Source organism: Bombina bombina, chromosome 2, assembly GCF_027579735.1.
Source record: "Bombina bombina isolate aBomBom1 chromosome 2, aBomBom1.pri, whole genome shotgun sequence".
Lineage (NCBI taxonomy): Eukaryota > Metazoa > Chordata > Amphibia > Anura > Bombinatoridae > Bombina > Bombina bombina.
The window spans coordinates 356,467,229-356,488,409 of NC_069500.1; the positions used below are offsets into that span (position 1 = coordinate 356,467,229).

Sequence of the window (21,181 nt, forward strand, 5' to 3'; positions counted from 1 at the left end):
TGCAGTCTCTAGTTATTCCTAGATAAAGAAACTGAATATCGTTTTGAAAAACATTGTAACCTTTTGATTTGATAAGGTAGTAAGTAGACTGCTAGAGGAAATACAGGTATACCTCACTTTACAGTGCTTCACTTTACAGCGATTCGCTAATACAGCGCCTTGTGGAGCTGAAGTTCAACCTCCAAGGATTTTGAAATAGTGCTGTAATCATCATGAGATTGCGAGAAAAGTGACTGGCACCATTTTGTTATGCACAGTTCACTCTGTTTACAGCATTTCAGTGCAAACTGTGTCTCAGTGTTATAGTCTGGCAAATTTTACTACAGTCATTGTCACTATTTTACAGGTACAGTATTTATTGAATACTGTACTGTGCTAGTATTAAACTAAACTTAGTGCTAATGCACACTTAATATATATAAGTTCAAACATGTTTTCAAGTTTTTAAATACACTGGCAAGAGAAAAGAAAGCTAAAACCGCATTGTTTCACTTTAAGGCGGTTTTCACTTTACAGCGGGGCTCCGGTCCCTAACCCGCTGTATGAGCGGGGTATACCTGTACAGTGTCCCTTATGAATACGTTGCAAAAGCTTTTCTTTTGTTGATAGCTGCATATTTTATATTAAATTGCATTATTCAACATTTAACCGTTATCACAACCATAAAGTGTCTGAGTTTAACAGATAATTCTGTGCACATGAATTGCGGCAGCGCTCCTGATCCTATGTTTGTCTTCATCTAGGTGAAACTCGCATGCGGTTCTATGAACTGTTAGTTAATGGTTTCTATACCCCTCAGACCCTTCCAGTTGGAAGTGATTTGGATGCATCGCCCACTGTGAATGAAATTTCACAGGTAAGTTGCAACCCCATTATGTTTCCTCATTTTTCTGCTGTTTATTTAAGGGACATTTTAATTTCTAACTAGTTGTTATATATTAGCTGCAAAGTATTAAAGGGACACTGAACCCATATTTTTTCTTTCATGATTCAGATAGAGCCTGAAACTTTAAACAACTTTCTAATATACTCCTATTAATTTTTCTTCGTTCTCTTGCTATCTTTATTTTAAAAGCAGGAGTGAAAATCTTAGCAGCCAGTCCATTTTAGGTTTAGCACCATGGATAGCGCTTGCTTATTGGGGGCTTACATTTACCCACCAATAAGCAAGAATAACCCAGGTTCTCAACCAAAAATTAGCCGGCTCCTATGCATTACATTCCTGCTTTTTAAATAAAGATGGCAAGAGAATGAAGAAAAATTGATAACAGGAGTAAATTAGAAAGTTGCTTAAAATTGACTACTCTATCTATGAATCATGAAAGGAAAAAAATGGGTTTAGTGTCCCTTTAAATGGATGGGAATTTCTTTTTCATTTATACCACCACCACCACCACCACATGCCCATTCAAATGAGATGAGCCAACATGAAGATCAGACTTCCTTCTTATATCATTCTAAGCACTGCAGTTTTAATTATGGGTAGTGGTTTGATTGAATAAAACAAGCTATTTTAAATGCAAGAATAAACCTAGTGGAGCATTTTACAAAAACAATATACATAATCTCCCTTGGGTGGGGGGGGGGGAGTAGGTTAAATTAAAGGTGAACAAGAAAACTCTACTCTTTAAACATTAAAATAAATAAGAAACGAAGCACAAGTTGTAACCTGATGAACGACACTCGTATGTGTACATCTACTCCTGGTGGTATGAAAAGCAAAATATTTTACTATATTTTCATTAGACAAAACAACATGTTTGTTTTTCTTAAAAAGGAGAGATAATTGTTGAAAAGGGATCAGGATTTTATTTATTTTTGCAGTAATTTCTTTATATACTTACTACCATGAAGCTTTCCATCCATCCTGCTTCAGTTTTTTGTCATCTTTTTAAAGCAATAAATCATTTCAGACTTTGAATGTTCCCAATTAGGGCAGACTTGCCTTGGATACATCTGATCTTCCCAGTCATTCTTCCAAACCTACATTTACAAGCCTATTAATCATGTTAGTGCTTCCAAAATTACTTTTGCCTTGCTTGTTTGGTGCTGGTTTGAAAAGTTTTTTTTTTATTTTGTAGTTTAAAAAATATAAATAAATAAAAAAAATATATAGATTTAGAACTCCATTTTGGCATTGGTGTCTATACACTGGATGAAAAATGTGAATTTTTTTTTCTTCCATATCTTCTTTTAACCCCATCAGAACCGGGAGAAAAACTTGCCCAAAGTACTGGAGAATTTTTAGCACTTTTCTTATTACTCCATTTAAACAGAAATAGAGCCTTGTTTTTTTTAATTGAACTATTAAAACTATGTATATTTTTTTAAAAGGCAACCAGAGGTATTGATCTTGGCCCATTTTGGTATATTTCATGCCACCGTTTCACCGACGGATGTGATTTTATATTTTAAAAATTGTTAACTTTTTCAAAAAGTTTGGGTTTCTCACTGAATTTTTTTTACATACCGCTTGTGCAGTCATAACACAAATGGTTATAAAAGCTTCTTTGAGATCCCCCTTTGTTCAGAAATAGCAGACATGCATGGCTTTGCCATTGCTTTTTGGTAAATAGAAGGCCACTAATTTCAGCTGTGCACACATTATAATTCCTGACAATGAAGGGGTTAATCGGGTAGCTTGTAAAGTAAATTTTAGCTGTAGTGTAGAGTTTACCCTCCCACCTGACACCTCCCACCCCCTGATCACTAACTGATCCCTCCCAAACAGCTCTCTTCCCTCCCTCACCCTCTGCTGATCACTACCATGTTAGGTACTGGCAGACAGTCTGGAGTTTTAGGGCATTTAAAAAAAAAATAAAAAAATTCTTTATATATATATATATATATATATATATATATTTTTTTTTTTTAAGAAACCATTTTAGGTACTGGCAGTATTTCTCTCTTTTTTTATTTTTTTATTATTAGTGCAGCAATCCGTCCTCCCACTCCCTCCCCCAAGCAATCGTAACTAGGAACGGCCTCCCCCACCTGTTTTTATTGCATAGTGACCCATCCTTCCCTCACCAAACATTTTTCTCTCACTGTCTGTATCGGCGATCTGCCTTCACATGGTAAAGGAAGAACAAGCAGTTCTTCTTCACCATATGATGGCAGATGCCTTCTGCTTCTGGCTGCAGTCTTAGCTGTCAACGCTGACAGCGGGACCAGTGGCATCAACCAGAATGTTGGGCGTAGGTACTACATCAATAGGCTACGCTGGACAAAGAACTCTGTGACTTAGTACCTATGTCCAAATGGCTTAAGGGATTAATATTAAATATAGGCATTCTGTCTTTAGGGTTTCAGGAAAATGTGTGCTTAAAAGCATATGAAACCCATTTTTTTATCTTTGATTCAGATAGAGCGTGCAATTTTAATGAACTTTCTAATTTACTCCTATTATCAAATTTTCTTCGTTCTCTTGGTATCTTTATTTGAAAAGGCAGGAATGTAAGCTTAGGAGCCGGGACATTTTTGGTTCAGAACCCTGGGTAGCGCTTGTTGATTGGTGGCTACATTTACCCACCAATCATCAAGCGCTACCCAGGTTCTGAACCAAAAATGGGACCGCTCCTAAGCTCACATTCTTGCTTTTCAAATAAAGATACCAAATCGAACAAAGAAAATTTTGATAATAGGAGTAAATTAGAAAGTTCATTAAAATTGCATGCTCTATCTGAATCATGACAGAAAAAAATGGGGTTCATATCCCTTTAAGAGAAATGTATTCTTATTTGCTTTTTTTTTTTATATATATAGTGCCATCATTTTCCTGTAATACTTTGCTGGGGTATATAACATTGTGACTTTAATACAGAATTCAACTGTGAGATCTGTCAAAACTAACAACCTATTCTTAATACATACATTGTGGTTTGAATTTATTTTTTTCCCCTCTTCATATTATTAACAAAGTTCAGATGAATTGCCAAGGGTATAATTAGGACCAAACTCCAAATATGTTACGTAATGTAATTCGTTTTCTATTTCTATTCTATTTTTAGGTACTTGACACCGTAAGACGGGCAAAGGAAATTAATACTGGAGCATCTGTCACCCCTAATAGCAGTACTCCTTTTTCCCATGATACAGCTTATTCAAGCTGTCGACAAGACACCCCAAACTCTTATAGCCAGTATACCCCTCAGTCTCAAGGCACCCCCCACACTCCTCGACAAGGGACACCTTTTTCCCAAGATTCCAGCTATTCAAGTCGACAGACAACACCAGCTTATCATTATGGTCAGGACTCTGGGTTTAAACCAAGGAGACATGAACCAAAGTTTACTGACGCCTACAATCGTAGGCCAGGACACCACTATGTTCACAATTCAAACACTTACCGGGGCTCTGAACATTCTTTCAACACGTCAAGACAGCAGCCAGAGACGGTGCACTTTTCTCAAACACCACCTTTAAGTCAGTCTGGTGTTAACTATAAATCTGCCTTTTCTCCTTACCAAGCAACAACAGTCTACCCACAATCTGACGAGAATCAATTCACTCATACATCAAAGGAAGTGGAATATAGGCGGTTAGCACCTACACTTTCAGAGCCTTTTGTTGATGGTGGATGCAGTTCTGTCAATACTGACTTTATACCAGTGAGAGAGAAACCTGAGGAGCCTCCTCCACCGGAGCCTGAATGTTTGGTGGAGCAAACAGCAACCTCTCTTGCTCGGACTCCAGAAAGGTGTGCAACACCTGGAACACCAACCCTAGAGGATGAAATGCAGCACAATAGTTTAGACTCAAGGATTGAAATGCTTTTAAAAGAGCAAAGAACCAAACTACCTTTCCTAAATGAGCAAAACTCTGACAATGAGGTGATGATGGAAGGAAGTCCTATCTCCTCCTCCTCTTCCCAGCTTTCACCTATTCCCCCATATAGTTCAAACTCCCAATACCAAGATTTAACCCCTTCTTCCAGACCCTCCAGCACTGGCTTAGAAGACATTAGTCCAACCCCTTTGCCAGATTCTGATGATGATGAACCAATACCCGGCACAACCGCTTTCAGCCACAACTCTAGGTCAATGTCTCCCATTGATCAGACAGTACAAACAGGGAGAACTTTGAAAATTGAGACCTCAGATGCAAATGAACTGGCAGCTGGAGACGAAACCCCCACTTCTGAAAAAATGGATGAGGTAAGCAGCAGTTTGTTTCCTGTGTGGAATTTTCATTATATTACATTTTCCCTTGATTTTGCAAGCTGTAACTGGATGCTTTACAAACCACTATTATAATTATACACACACACACACATTTATTTATATATATATATATATATATATATATATATATATATATATATATCTCAAATTTTAGAGTGCTAAGCTACTAGCCAGTCCAGAATGTTACTTGCCACATCTGATGCCACAATCGCCTCCCACACCTGCTGAAACTGCCACCTATACTGAGCTTTTCAATACTGCAGTGTTGGCTGTAGAAAAGCTAAGTAATCAAAAGATAGTGGTAGTGGGGGGTAGAAGAAAGAAATAAAGAGCCCAACCCATTTGAAAGTGTCCCTGCAGTTACTTTGTGTACGAAATACAGAAAACTTATCAGCCGTTTGCCCAAGAACAGTATCCCTTTTAATGGAGTTATTTAACAAAAATTAACTGTTCTATGGGTATAGAGCATTTTTGTTATTTCCACACAATATTTCTTTTAAATTAATGTTTTAGGTTTAATCACCTACTTTGCAACCTGACTATGATATCTGAAAGCACAAATCTTTGAAAAGCCCTCAAAATCTCATTTTTTTATGTGTACAGCTCCAAAACTCTTGCACCTAAATCCAAAAATGGTACTTAATTGGTACTGACAAACAATCGTCCTTCTCTGTTTACACATGCGCCTACAACCCCAGCCTATGATAATGAGTGAGTGTTGAATTAACATTCACTTTCAATCTTTCACTACTTGCCCCAGTTCAATTTTAACTTGCCTAGGGATGATCCACAGCTCCTGCTTTCATTAGCATATCGATGATGATCCGGCTTCCTCCAATCATTGCATGCCTCATGAACTGGATGCCAAAGGGGGCAAGCAACAATTGGAGGAAGCTGGATCTTCATCGTTCTGCTTAAAAAAGCATGAGCTGCGGGTGGAGGATCGGCGTTATGTTTACCATACTGTAATGGTAAGTATTTAAAAAAAAAAAAAAAGACAAATATATATTATATATATATATTATATATATTATATATATATATATATATATATATACATACATACATACATACATACATACATACATACATACATACATACATACATGCATGTATGTGGCCCTCGGTTTACGCTGGTTCAATTTGCGCCGTTTCAGAATAACAACCTTTTTTTTCAGTCGTGACTGCTATTGAAAAGCTTTGGAAATCAATGCACTAATTAAAATAGCCAGTAGGTGGAGCTGTCCGCTTGTTTTGCAGCAAAGTTATGCAACTTAACAGCCTTAAATTGATCTGTGTACACAGATCAGACCAAATCTATCGAGCAAAATTTAGCAGGCACTTTCCTATTATCTTCCTGTCCAGCTGCTTGAGGTGAGGGTGCCTAACTGCTTATTAATCACTGCAGGTTGAAATGCATAGAATAGGTGCAGACCCAATATTATCTAACATGCTAACAATGCAGAGAACTGTTTGCAGAAAAATGCAAGTAAAAAAACGTTTTTATTCTTTAAACTTAGTTTGATGATGATGCAGTCTGTTGTGTCATTATTTTATTAGGTGATGTTTAGCAAATGTTTTTGTTCATTAAACTAAGTTTGATGATGATACAATCTATATTTTTAGGTTTATAATGCTGTTTAGCATTTAAAGTCTTCATTTCAAAGCTTTAAAAATAATGTTTTAGGTGTTACTTTTGACAATTTTGAGAGGGGCCTGGATCCTAACTCCCTCACTTCCCAACGGTTTCTATTTACAACCATTCCTCCATGAACTTAACCCCGGCGTAAACTGAGGGCTACCTGTGTGTGTATGTGTGTGTGTATATATATATATATATATATATATATATATATACATACACATATACACAGGTGGCCCTCGTTTTACAACTGTTCAATTTACACCGTTTCAGAATAACAACCTTTTTTCCCAGTCATGTGACTGCTATTGAAAAGCATTGAGAAGCAGTGCATTTATTAAAATAGCCAGTAGTTGGCGCTGTCCGCTTGTGTTGCAGCAAAGCCAAGCAATCTGAAATTAATCAGTTTAACCAGACCTGAGCTATCAAACAGATTTCAAAGGAACAAGATCTTCCTTTCTATAACTCTATCCAGATTGGAATGCATAGAAATTACTGTTTGCAGAAAAATGCAAGTGAAGTCTGTGTTGTGTGATTATTTTATTAGGTTTATAATGCTGTTTAGCAAATGTTTTTGTTCATTGAACTTAGTTTAATTATATGTTCTGTGTTGTGTGATTATTTTATTAGGTTTATAATGCTGTCTAGCATTTAAAGTCTTCATTTCAAAGCTTTTAAAATAATGTATTAGGTGTTACTTATGACAATTTTGAGAGGGGCCTGGAACCTATCTCCCTCACTTCCCATTGACTTACATTATAAACTGGGTTTCAATTTACAACGGTTTCGATTTACAACCATTCCTTCTGGAACCTAATTCCGGCGTAAAATGAGGGCTACCTGTATATGTACAAAAATATATATATGTGACATACCTGATTTAAATTAGACTGTAACCAACAAGTAATTGTGACAGAGTATACAATTGTATAAAGGTAGCTCTTATCTGTCTAATAAAGAGTATAACACTGCTATATTTAAACTGATCAACAAGATAATATATGTTAATTAATTACAACCATTCATACTAAATTTTTATTACAAAAAAAAAAGAAAACGTCATTCATACAACCGTGAGTAGTATTAACTGAACTACAACAGCAAGCAAATGTAATGAAACATTAAAGGGACACTGAACCCCCCAAAAATTATATCGTTAAGCAACTTTATAATTTACTCCTATTATCAATTTTTCTTCATTCTCTTGCTATCTTTATTTGAAAAAGAAGGCATCTAAGCCGTTTTTTTTGGACATCACTTGTTTTTTGGTGGGTGAATTTATTCACCAATCAGCAAGAACAACCCAGGTTGGGCCGGATAATAGGAGTAAATTAGAAAGTTGCTTAAAATTGCAGGTTCTATCTGAATCACGAAAGAAAAAATTTGGGTTCAGTGTCCTTTTAACTAAGCCCTTACAATCCGAGGGCTGTATTATATTTATATAATCATCTGCGTTGCTGAGAGTATTATAGATAAATATAATAAGGTTTTTACAACATTCGGTAAGCTAAGTTAAAAAAAGGGAGAGACGGAGAATCTCCAGGTGACCCCTATAAATTAGAAAGGCCTGAAAATTGTGGCAAATGGCACAGCTGCTGAACAGAGAAATATTGAAATAATACTCCCAATAGTTCCACAAAACTGTTTGCTCCTTAGAGCAACAAATAATAATAATAAGATAAATAAAATCTTAATTTCAGGATGATAAACCCATCATGGATAATAGAATTTTTTTTAAGAAACCATTTAATGGATGGCAGTTGTTTACACAAATGTCATGTGGGCTTTGCATGGTGCTATTAGAGCATTTTGAGTTTTTTCCCAATAGTCTGTGAGCACAGATCATGTTTGCATTTACTTTTTCTATCTCTTTGTATGCAATACCCTTTTGTTTTCAGTCTGTCTTTCCATTGCCAACCAGTTGTTTGCTTATAATGCTGTTCTATAGTCTTTTTAATGCAAGGTTATTAACGTGGCTTTCTGCCAGCAGCAAGTACCACCACATAGTTTGCTTATCTTCCTGCACGGTGCTGGTGCATTTGCTGCACCCGCTTTCACTGTGGAGCCAAGGCCAGTGCACCATTATCTGCTCTATCAGGTCTTGTTCTGTTATGGGAATAAATCTCATTATTTTTATTGAAAGTGTTATAAAACATACAAAAGCAGCACAAAGAATGAAGGGTTTTTCCTGGTTTGTTGGGTTCTTTTGGCATCGTATTGTGTTTTTCTACTTAACATGGCACTTGTGGTGGTTTGTTTTTCTCATCAAAATAGTATAAACTAAACTGTGATGTGATTGTTCTGTTGATATGCAACAACTTTATGTTCTATGACCAACAAAAGAGGTATTAGTTGATTTGCTATTGGGATGCCATCAATAGAAATACTCTCTCAGGGCAGCAGCATTTCAAACTTGCTCTCTTCACCATGCAAACTTATAAAGGAACCTGAAAGTGAGTATATTGGGCATAAAACATTTAAAAGCATATGTTGATAGAAATGTAATTAATTTCCACTTCCCTAATGTTATCTGTATATAGTAATTTAAAAAAAGTAATCAATTCCTTAAAGGGACAGTTTACTCCTGGATTGTTATTTTTAAAACAAGATAGATAATCCCTTTTATTACCCATTCTCCGGTTTTGCATAACCAACACGGTTATATTAAAGTGATTGTAAAGTTAACTAAAAGTAATCTTAAAAACAGGGGCACTCTTTCATTAAACTTTACAAAGACGCTTATTTTTTAAAATACTTACCTTTGCGTTATGGTAAACATAACGCTGATCCACAGCTCCTGCTTTCATTAGCATATCTATGACGATCCGGCTTCCTCCAATCGTTGCGTGCTTCATGAGCTGGACACCAAAGGGGGCAAGCAACGATTGGAGGAAGCTGGATTAGTCATCTTTCTGCTAAAGAAAGCAGGAGCTGCAGGTGGAGGATCGGCGTTATGTTTACCATAACGCAATGGTAAGTATTTTAAAAAATAAGCGTCGTAAAGTTTAATGAATGAAAGTGCCCCAATTTTTAGTATTACTTTTAGTTACCGGGCACTTATTCATTAAACCTTTACAATCACTTTAATATACTTTTTACCTCTGTGATTACTTTGATCTAAGCCTCTGTAAACTGCCCCCTTATTTCAGTTTGACAGACTTGCAATTTAGCCAATCATTGCTGACTCATAAATAATTCCACGGGAGTGAGCAGAATGTTATCTATATGGCACATATGAACAAGCGTTGTCTATATGTGAAAGATAAGAAGACGGTTCAACGGCTTAGAAATTTGCATATGAGCCTATCTAGGCTTAGCTTTCAACAAAGAATACCAAGTGAACAAAGCAAATGTGATGGTAAAAGTAAATTGGAAAGTTGTTTAAAATTGCATGCTCTTTCGGAATCATGAACGTTTAAAGGACCAGTAAATACAGTAGATTTGCATAATCAACACATGCATGATAAAAAGCCAATGCAATAGCACTTAGTCTGAACTTCATATAAGTAGTATATATTTTTTTAAGACAGATTTCAAAGTTAGGTCTATTTCCACTCTTCCTGTATCATGTGACAGCCATCAGCCAATTACAAATGCATGTAAGTATATTCTCTAAAGATACTCAGTAGGAGCTGGTGACTCAAAAGGTGTAAATAAAAAAAAAACCTGCACATTTTGTTAGCTCCTTAACGACCGCGACGTACCCTGTACATTGCTGGTGTTAAGGGATTGTGTTGCTACAATAGCGTGGGTCTTGCTGCTCACATCAAAACCGCTGTATTAGAGCCTCCCTCTAGAAGGCTTGCGGCGAGACCACTCTACTGAAACCGGCACCCCATAGAAAGACCAACCACCTACAGGGTATGTCGCTGGTCATTAAGGGGTTAATGGAAGTAAAGGAGAAAGTTGTTTAAAATTGCATGCTCTATCTGAATCATGAAAGTTTTTAATTTAGACTTGTGTCCCTTTAATTTTGACTAGACTGTCCCTTTAACATTTAATATATTTGTGATTGTGTATAAAAGCTTTATGTGAACTAACTACGTTTACCATGACACAAGGAAGTGGAACTTTTTAAGGTATCTACAATATTTAGCACAAAAGTCCACATCCCACTTATCAGTTTGCATGGGGACACAGCGTTTTGTGTAAAACTGAATTCCTTCATTTCTAGCTCCATAAATATTAGTTTGAACTGGAACCTTAAACTGTATCCAAAATGTTACCTGATCACTTATGGGCATATGGATGTCTCTCTCTATCCATCTCTCTCTATCTCGATATCAATACTCATTTGAGTTAAGGGGGAGATAAAACCATGAGAGAGAGTTTTGCATGTAGTGAGTTGTTGCTGATTTTACTAGCAATATGTTGGTTTACAGCACTGGTTTTCAAACCTATCCTCAGGCCTCCCCAACAGGCCAGGTTTTCAGGATAACCTTGGGTGAGAGCAGGTAAAATAACTACGTTTACTAATCAGCTGAGTATTTCACCTGTGCTACAGTTCAGATATCCTCACAATGTGACCTGTTGGGAGGACTGAGGACAGGTTTAAAACCAGTGGTCTACAGAAAGTTCTTGTAATACACAGCTAAAGAATCTGTGAAATAAAATGTATTTCAATGAAGGATACATGTTGAGACTTTAGGATAAACTATGCTGCATTGGAAAATATAGACCATAAACTTTATTTTTTTTAAATTCTAAAATGAGAGCGTGTTTTTTTTTTTTTTTGTATTTTACTGTGGATTTAACTAGATTGCCAGTACACTACATTAAATTACAGAGTTATAATCTCCCCATGTAGCTATAGACTTTGTTAATTTGGTGCTCTTTAGTAACTGGGGCAACTACAGTGCAATTCTAGAGCTGGGAACAGATGACCTCAGATGCCCCTAGAATCTGCCTACTTTACCCAATGGGAATCATGGTTATCCTAACTTTGTGATGCAATAATTCAGAGACTGACAAATCGCATGAGCTAGGGAGCCACCACATCTCCTTCATTTGTACATCTGGCTCCAAACTCTTGATTATTTTAAATAAATCTCTTTTAAAATTACAAAATAATGTGTGGTTGTCTGCTTAAATTACCAGTAAATACAGTAGATTTGCATTACCAACAAATGCATGATAAAAAGACAATGCAATAGCACTTAGTCTGCACTTCAAATGAGTTGTAGATTTTTTTTTCTGTAAATTTCATAGTTATGTCTATATCCACTCCTTCTGTATCATCCTGTAGCCATCAGCCAATCACAAATGCATGTATGTATATTCTATGAAATCTTGCACATGCTCAGTAGGAGCTGGTGAATAAAAAAAAGTATAAATATAAAAAGACTGCACATTTTGTTAATGGAAGTAAATTGTAAAGTTGTTTAGAATTGCTGCTCTATCTGAATCATAAAATTTTAATTTTGGCCTGAGTGTCAAAATTTGCCAGCCCATAGAATAATTTTATTATATTTTTTGCCATGGCCACTATTCTACATTTAAATGCAGTTTTTAAATATAAACCCTTTAAATAAATTCAGTACAAGAATAAATGCATTATAGGTAAAGAACACATTCTATAATAGTAAATATTGATACTGTGACCTATAGCAGATAATTATGTAGAGTAGCTTGTCACTAGCCCCAGTGTTCTCCACAGGAACTACTTAATGGGCACACCACCTGGCTGAATTTACTGACAACCTGGCTAAAATTTAAGCCAAAATGGGGAAAAAAGGCACTGAAGTAAACCTTATGGAGACAAGTCACTGGAAGAGTCCTAGCTGTAAAGCCTATGATGAGTTGTTCTTCAATGTGATGAAAGAGACTAAAAAACAGACATCTAAGAGGATTAAAATAAAAAAATAAGAACATGCATACAAATAATATGAAAGATTTTTAAACATATTTAAATGACTAAATAAATAAAGAGATATTTGGGGAAAATGTTGCCTCTGTGTAATACAATCATGCTCTTTCTATCACAACTTTAGGGTAATCCAAATTTTATTAAAAGGTCATACTCATATTTTGCTAATTTAAAGCAAAACAAACTCATTTAATTAGAAAGATCACAACTATGTGAGTTGTTAAAGTAAAATTGACAAAAGATAGTGACTGAAAGTCAGTCTGCTGCTATCAAAATGTCCTGGACTTAAAGGTATTTTTAAATACACCTTAGTGATTGTCTCAGATGGGGTGAATTCCAAAGCAGGCTTCTATAAAATGTTTTGGCAGCATTAGAAATCGTAACAGGCGTGTGAAGAGAGAAAGAAGATAAGTGGTTGATTAGAAGTGGAGCATCTGAAGTGATTACTTCTTTCATATTCCTAAATGCAGGGCTTGACAAATTCAGGTGGCAGGGAGCCATTGGCTCCTTAAAATTAGGCTCTAGCGCCCTGATTTAGTAACCAAGACATCCATAGCACCTACAATTTTGCTTGGTGTGGCTAGATCCTTTCTATGCTTTGCAACTGTGAAATATAAATGTAACTTTTATTGGGTTATTATATATTGTATGTGTGTGTGTAATAAATATAAATATATAACTAGATAATATATCTCTATATATCTACAAGAATGAGCAAAAGTGTCTGGCTCCTAGATTTTGAACAAATTTGTTGAACCTTCCTTAATGGAAACAGCAAGACAAAAAATATAAGATAGATGAAGACAAAATGTTAGTTCTGGGAGAGATATGGAAAATTAAGCATTCTGGAGAAACATTTTAGAGTTATAAACTATGGTTGTCTTCAAAAGACAAAAAAACAAAACGAGAATACCTAAGTTAAAAGTAAATTGTTTTAAACAGAATTAATAATAGCACCGCTTAATAATAGCCCTGCAGTGTTAGGCTCCTGAAAATGTAGCTTGAATTCTGTAAGAGGAGAGAATTTTTGTTTTAGTTGGTTTTGTCCAGTTTGCAATTCTGTAGCTAAAACTTTTTATTTTTTAAACTATTGTGATAGAATGAGAACTGTTTTTTCTTTGTGGATGTTTGTCATTTACAGCACCTGCATAGTAACCTTTAGATTATAGAGAACTTTTTTATATTTTGGTTGATGAGGAGACTGTATTTTAGATAACTCGTAACGCTACTCATCCTACAAAGACAAAAGTGCCCTACCAGGAACAAACAGCTCAGTAGCTTGTTTTATGGCGAGTTACCACTCAAAAGCAGCCTATTTTTTTAGTCCAGTTGTGCTTTTCACTGAGGAAAACATTCCTCAAGTATATCAGTTAGATCCCACCGAGTAAGATCAATCCAGCCCCAAAATACCAGGCAATTGTCCTAAGAACAGGGAACATGACAGCCCCAGATGATCGTTTTGGCCCTCTGTGGACCTCGTCAGTGAGATGCAGCCTTATTCCTCTAAGCACACTGGTCAAGGAGTCCATGTCTGGTTTTCCCCATCACCCTTAGGGAGGCCTCCCCCGGATCATAATACAAATGCATACAAAGAGAGAAGCACTCTACCAGGCACAGACCATATATAAACAGGGAAATTATAAAAACAAAACTGATATTGAAACTTGTGGCAAGGGGATATGCATCTTGTTAGATGGATAGAGAAGCGTGAGGAGAGGATGGGGTAATTAGTGATTTTGTTTTTTGAAAGTGAGACTTTCTGATGGAGCTTGGTGTATTATTCACTTCCTCCTCATTTAATAAATTTTAGGTAGTACGGATGTACAGCAAGCTTTTGTATGGTTTTGCCCATATTGAGTTTTTTCTTTTTCAAAATTGTTCTTCATTTGCAAGGGCTTGCAGTATCATTGTCCTACATTTGCTAGTGTTTGGAGCTTCATTGTCATATATTTGTTAGGGCTTGGAGCCTCATTGTTGTACATTTGCTAGGGCTTGGAGCCTCATTGTTGTACATTTGCTAGGGCTTGGAGCCTCATTGTCGAATATTTGCTAGAGCTTGGACCTGCATAGCTAGGTGAATTATGTTTTTCCTCATAATCTGATGAATGCTAGGTAGAGTTAACTATGGTTTTGCCCCATTTTACACTTGTCTTGGGTGTAATGCATCCAGGAATGAGGAAGGAAATGCTCCAATATTTTAAAGGTATACTTTTTTTTGTCTGTTTCATGGGTATAGGGCAGGCATTTCAAAGGACATAGAACATACCTCCTTGTTTTTGTATAAAATTGTGTGCTTTTCACACTCTAGAGAGGCCAAAAGCCAATTCTGTATGCTGCAGGTCAAATAGCTGGTTTAGGCAATTTGCAGCATTTTAAAAACCTAATTTACGCAATTCTGCTTTTTTTTTTGCCTTGATGGGGAGTGTGGGACAAAGCATAATAGTTACACAAAAGCAAGTGGTGATTAATGTCCCTTTAAACACCATTCAGTAAATAATAAAGTAATAAAAAAAGTTTTGTTAACTGCGTTTTGATTGTTGCTGTAAAAGATAGTGGGACTCTGTAAGGAGTCAAATATAAACCGGATACAATTACTGCTATTGAGTACATATATTATTATGAACATAAGAGTTAGGGAAGCCCAAAACTGCAAAGAAATCAAAAACACTTTGTGTTAGTTTGTGTGTCCTATAACAAATAAGAAAACCCGTGTACAGTTCAAAGAAATGTCTGTGGTATAAATGAGGACTCAACAAACCGGGCATTATAATTCCTAGAATGTTTTTATTTATTTAGTTTTTAATTGTACATATAGCTTTGTATAGAAAACATGTAGCTGGCTCTTAAAGGGATATGGCAGCCAAAACTTTTCTTTTGTGATTCAGACAGAGCATACAGTTTAAAAGAAGTTTCCAATTTACTTCTATTTATCTGGAGCTCTACATGTCAGGAAATAGTGCTACCATCTAGTGGTCTTGCAAATGGATAACATTCTTAAAAAACTGATATCATATGGTGCTCCTAAGCATATGTCCCTGCTTTTCATCAAAAGAGACCAAGAGAATGAGAAACAAATTAATAATAGAAGTAAATTAGAAAGTTGTTTAAAATTGCATGCTCCATCTGACTCACAAAAGAAACATTTTGGGTTTCATATCCCTTTAAATATTAATTTTTCAATCCCTGGTATATATCATGTGATCTCTAAGCATTTTTTGTAAAATGTTTAGACATTTCACAAATTGTGCATATGTGTACTATAGGGCTGCAACTAATGATTATTTTCATAATCGATTAATCGACCGATTATTTTTTTTATTAATCGACTAATCGGATAAAAAACAAATATGTTTTTCCTATATTTAAAATAAAATCCATACACTGAGTGTTATAAATATAAACTTCATACTAAAACTTTACATTAACACAACTGTTGGTCCAATTTTTTAAGCAGCAGAACAAATTTTTATAATTAAGCAAAACAGAACCACAAACGGTTTGAAAAGAGGTAAAACTAGTAATAGGTAGACTGCCACTGTTTATAACATTCTGTTAGTCACTGTTTCAGAAACTTTGCATTGAAATGCAAAAATGTCAACCTGTTCACATGCTCCTGGCTGAGGCTGGCTCACTATTTTTGCCTGCAGCAGAGAAGAGGCGCTCAGATGGTGTTAAGGTGCCTGAGATGCATAAGTAGGGTTTTTGCCAATTTCACCAAGGTGGACAATGTATCTTTGCTAGCTCTCTACCAATGCAAGGGGCCTCTTAACATAGTAAGTCTGGTCTTCATTCTGACATAAAAATATCTTGAAGATCTATATGCAATGGTAAACAAACAGCTATAAGGTTAGGGGAAAAAATATCTAGTCCACACTTAAAATAACAGCTTATATACTTATAGAGGTTGAATTTGGTACATATTCCAATTCATTAAAAATATATAAAAACAAAAAAAGGCAAAAGAGCTAAAGACTATACATCAGTAATAGGACAGATCCTTACACATTTATCTATACAGTACATATAATTAGCAATAGCAAGCAATCTGCTAAAAATTGTGCAAACAGGTAATAGTGACATAAATTCATATAACGAATGCCATCAATCTAGGGCTAGGTGTACATAATAAGCTCAGCACTATATCATGCAAAGTACAATCCCAAATCACCTGCTATAATATAAACAATACAAATTATGACTCCTATTTTATTTCTGGGTTGTACATAAGACAGGAGTAGTTGTAAACTTAAAAATAAACTTATAGTGTCCTGAAAAAGTGAAAAGTAAAATGTCTGTAGACTTCCTTTAGGCTAAGGGCATAACCATAAAACACAATACCATGTGCAGGAGTTCAGTGGAGTGAAGCAGTTGGTGCTGTGCTCAGAGCAACTAATTGCAAACCAACTAATCGATTATGAGATTCGTTGACAACTATTTTCATAATCAATTATTATCGATTATGCCGATTAGTTGTTGCAGCTCTAGTGTACTACAGCTTTTATGGTACTACTAGGTTTTGTAAAAACCTAATATTATCTCTTCTACCTTGATACAACTTCTAAAGAGATCCTAAATGATTTCACTGTGAAGAGAGAGTGGAAGAAGAATTTAAGCACACTTACAAATTCGAGGGAAGGGTGGATTTGATTTAAATTTTTTAAATAGTAACTTTAGTAAAATATCTCCAGTTTGATAGGTTAATCATTCATATTTGATCAACTTTTCAGCTTTTCTTTATTAGGCGTAAAATAATGATTATCATAGTAATATCAATTTAGTTTTATGTAACTAAAGAAAAATATCCACTAGCTTAATTACAACTATTTAAATCGTTTAACTAAAACAATAACATTTTATCTCATTGTTAATGTTTGCTGTTCCTTGTGCAGATCTATTCAACCCCAAAAATCTTCTATTCATTGAGCTTCTTGAAACTTAGTATTGGTTGATTCTGTGTACATAGATTTGCAGGGGAGCAAGGGCATTAAAGGGACAGAACAGTCAAAATGAAACTTTCACGATTCAGCAAGAACATGCAATATTTAACAATTTTCCAATTTACTTCTCTTATCTAATTTGCTTTGTTCTCTTGGTATCCATTGTTGAAAGGCATGCACAGGTAGGCTCAGAAGCAATGCACTACTGTGAGCTAGCTGCTTGTCACTGTCTCACCCAATATGTTCAGCCAGGCCCTAGTAGAGCACTGCTCTCCTTCAACAAAGAATACAAAGATAGTGAAGCAAATTTGATAATAGAAGTAAATCTGAAAATTGTATGCTCTATCTGAAATTCAAACGTTTTCTTTCATGATTGTGTTTCTTTAAAGGGGACTGTTATTGTATAAAAAGTTAGATAACTCCTTTACTACCCATTCCCCAGCTTTGCACAACCAACATTGTTATATTAATTTACTTTATGACATTCAAACCTCTAAATTTCTGCCTGTTTCTAAGCCACTATAGACAACCTCTTAATCACATGCTTTTCACAACAGAAGACTGCTAGTTCATGTGGGCCATATAGATAACATTGTGCTCACGTTCTTAGGTTCTGCACAACACAGCTAATATATAATAGTTAAGAAGTCATGTGATCAGGGGGCTGTCAAATGAGGCTAAGATTAATGGTAATCACATAGGTTAAAAGTATATTAATATAACCATGTTGGCTGTGCAAAACTGGGGAATGGGTAATAAAGGGGTTATCTCTTTTACACAATAAAACATTTCTAGTTGACTGTCCCTTAAAGGTCTATTTCTTAATATGTTTATTTTATGACATTTTTGGTGTGAAGAAGGAGCATGCTATTTCTGCATACACAAATTCACAGTTTTTAGAAGTTCAGGGAATCTGGGGATGCCAGTGCCGTCACCACACGTACTGGGAGGAACAACAGGGTTTAAAGGAACAGTCTAGTCAAAATTAAACTTTCACAAATCCAATAGGATATGCAATTTTAAACATCTTTCCAATTTACTGGAAATTTTAAGCCTAGGTCGGCTCATATGCTAATTTGTAAACCGTTGATCTGCTTCTAATTTCAGTGCATTTTGACAGTTTTTCACAGTTGGACACTGCTAGTTCATGTGTGTCATATAGATAACATTGTATTTACTCCCATGAAGTTATTTATGAGTCAACAATGATTATCTTAAATGCATGTCTGTCAAAAGAACTGAGATAAGGGGCAGTCTACAGAGACTTAGAAACAAGGTAATCACAGAGGTAAAAAGTGTACTGTATTTATATAAGCGTTGGTTATGCAAAACTGGGGAATAAGAAATAAAAGGATTATCTATCTTTTTAAACTATAAAAATTCTGGTCCAGACTGTCCCTTTAAGGAAGCTGGATGGGGAAGTTGGTATTCAATCCCCTCAATCTCAGATCCTTTTAAAGGGACACTGAACCCATTTTTTTTATTTCATGATTCAGATAGAGCATGACATTTTAAGCAACTTTCTTTACTCCTATTATCAATTTTTCTTCGTTCTCTTGCTATCTTTATTTTAAAAGCAAGAATGTAAATCTTAGCAGCCAGCCCATTTTAGGTTCAGCACCATGGATAGTGCTTCGTTATGGGAGGCTGACATTTACCCACCAATAAGCAAGCATAACCCAGGTTCTCAACCAAAATTGGGCCGGCTCCTATGCATCACATTCCTGCTTTTTAAATAAAGATAGCAAGATAACGAAGAATAATTGATAACAAGAGTAAATTAGAACGTTGCTTAAAATTTCATACTCTATCTGAATCATGAAAGAAAAAATGTGGGTTTAGTATCCCACTAAGCCCTTGAAACCAACACCCACTGTTTGAAAGCTAATCACTTGCTTTTTCAAATTGTGTTTGTTTTGGGTCTTAAAGTTTAAAGGGACAGTCTAGCTAAAATTAAACTTTCATGATTCAGATAGGGCATGGAATTTTAAACAACTTTCCGGTTGACTTTTATCTTTAAATTTGCTTTGTTCCCTTGGTGGTATTTTTGAAAAGCTAAACCGTTGAAAACCGCCTCTTAGCTCAGTGCATTTTTTAAAGTTTTTCACAGTTAGACAGTACTAGATCATGTGTGTCATATAGATACAATTGTGCTCACTCCCGTGGAGTTATTTAGGAGTCTGCACTGATTGGCTAAACTGCATGTCTGTCAAAAGCACTGAGATAAGGGGGCAGTCTGCAGAGGCTTAGATACAAGGTAATCATAGAGGTAAAACAAATATTAATATAACTGTGTTGGTTATGCAAAACTGGGGAATGGGTAATAAAGGGATTATCAATCTTTTTAAGCAATAAAAAAATCTGGTGAAGACTGTCCCTTTAAGCACTTTTAAATGAACTAAACCTTTATATACCTTTTTATAGCAGAACATCAAAAAGGCCTAGAGACCTCAGACACCTTGTTTTAAAGCCCCTCTAAAGCCACTATATAAGTTTTAAAGCCCCTAAGCCCCTCTAAAGCCACTATATAAGTTTTAATAGCCAGGTGATCACTGTGGTACTAGTGAACAGCTGGTGTGAATAAATGTCCATTTATTTGCATAGTGACTCATTGGAGCCGCTATATGCAAATCAAAGTTAAATAACAACGAAAGACCCTTATTTATAGGAGGATAACACCTTCATTTTACTATAGAGTTAATTGTTTATAATCTTGTTTATTAAAATTTTCATGCATTTTTTTCACACTTTTTGTTGAAGGTTTCTTACATGCCATGATGGTAGTATTATTTAAAATGAAATCCAACTAACAATACTGGCAATGAACATGAATTAATGCAAAATATATCATTTTGATTTTAAAAAAAATGTAATATATGCCAACATTTGTGGCTGAGAATGAGGGACCCAGTAGGTTGATAGGAGCCCATCACCAGTTTGTGGAAGGCGCGTGTTGGGATGTGAGGGATCATGGGTGGTTAGTGGACGGGATTGTGTGTGTTTATGGGTGGTCATTGAGTGTGTCAGGGAAGTTTGTGGTTGTTCATGGGTGTTCTATGGGAAATTCTCTAAAGAGGAACATATGGCTGTCTCAGCGGGACATAGCTCAGAATTAGGGACTGCCCCTCTCAAATGGGGACAGTTGGGAGGCGACATTCACTGTTTTAAGTAGGATGCAAGTATTCTACTGTATACAGGGTTACTTCATTTAATAAAATATAGTGTTGTTTATAGAAATAAAAAATGAAATTGATTTTAACATATTAGATGGTGCCAAGACTGAAATGGCAAAACATTGACATTGTTTAGAAAAAGCCATTACATAAAAAGAAAATCCTTTTCTATAGTATCTCTGTTGTGCCTGTTTCTGGTCTCATTTAATTAGATAGCTAAGGGGATAGAGACAAGTGTACTGTGGTAATTATCGCAAATGTGTCGCCTTGTGTATACATAGAAGATAAAAGAAATTTTAATGAAAATTCACAGGGGTGTAAGAAGGTAAAAACAGACTTGTCATTACATTCCCCCTTGCTGAGTAAAACTGGAAGTCTAT

The 21,181-nt window shown here is 35.6% G+C and overlaps 1 protein-coding gene across 1 annotated transcript in view; it reads left to right on the top strand.

Moving 5' to 3' along the window:
- The window catches only part of SETD1B (SET domain containing 1B, histone lysine methyltransferase), a 110,217-nt gene that overhangs the window by 11,083 nt on the left and 77,953 nt on the right, over positions 1-21,181 (top strand). Inside the window, exons 5-6 of the mRNA XM_053699763.1 lie at positions 744-856; positions 4,011-5,156. Of these exons, the coding sequence (XP_053555738.1) occupies positions 744-856; positions 4,011-5,156 (1,259 nt within the window). The remainder of the gene's footprint in view (positions 1-743; positions 857-4,010; positions 5,157-21,181) is intronic.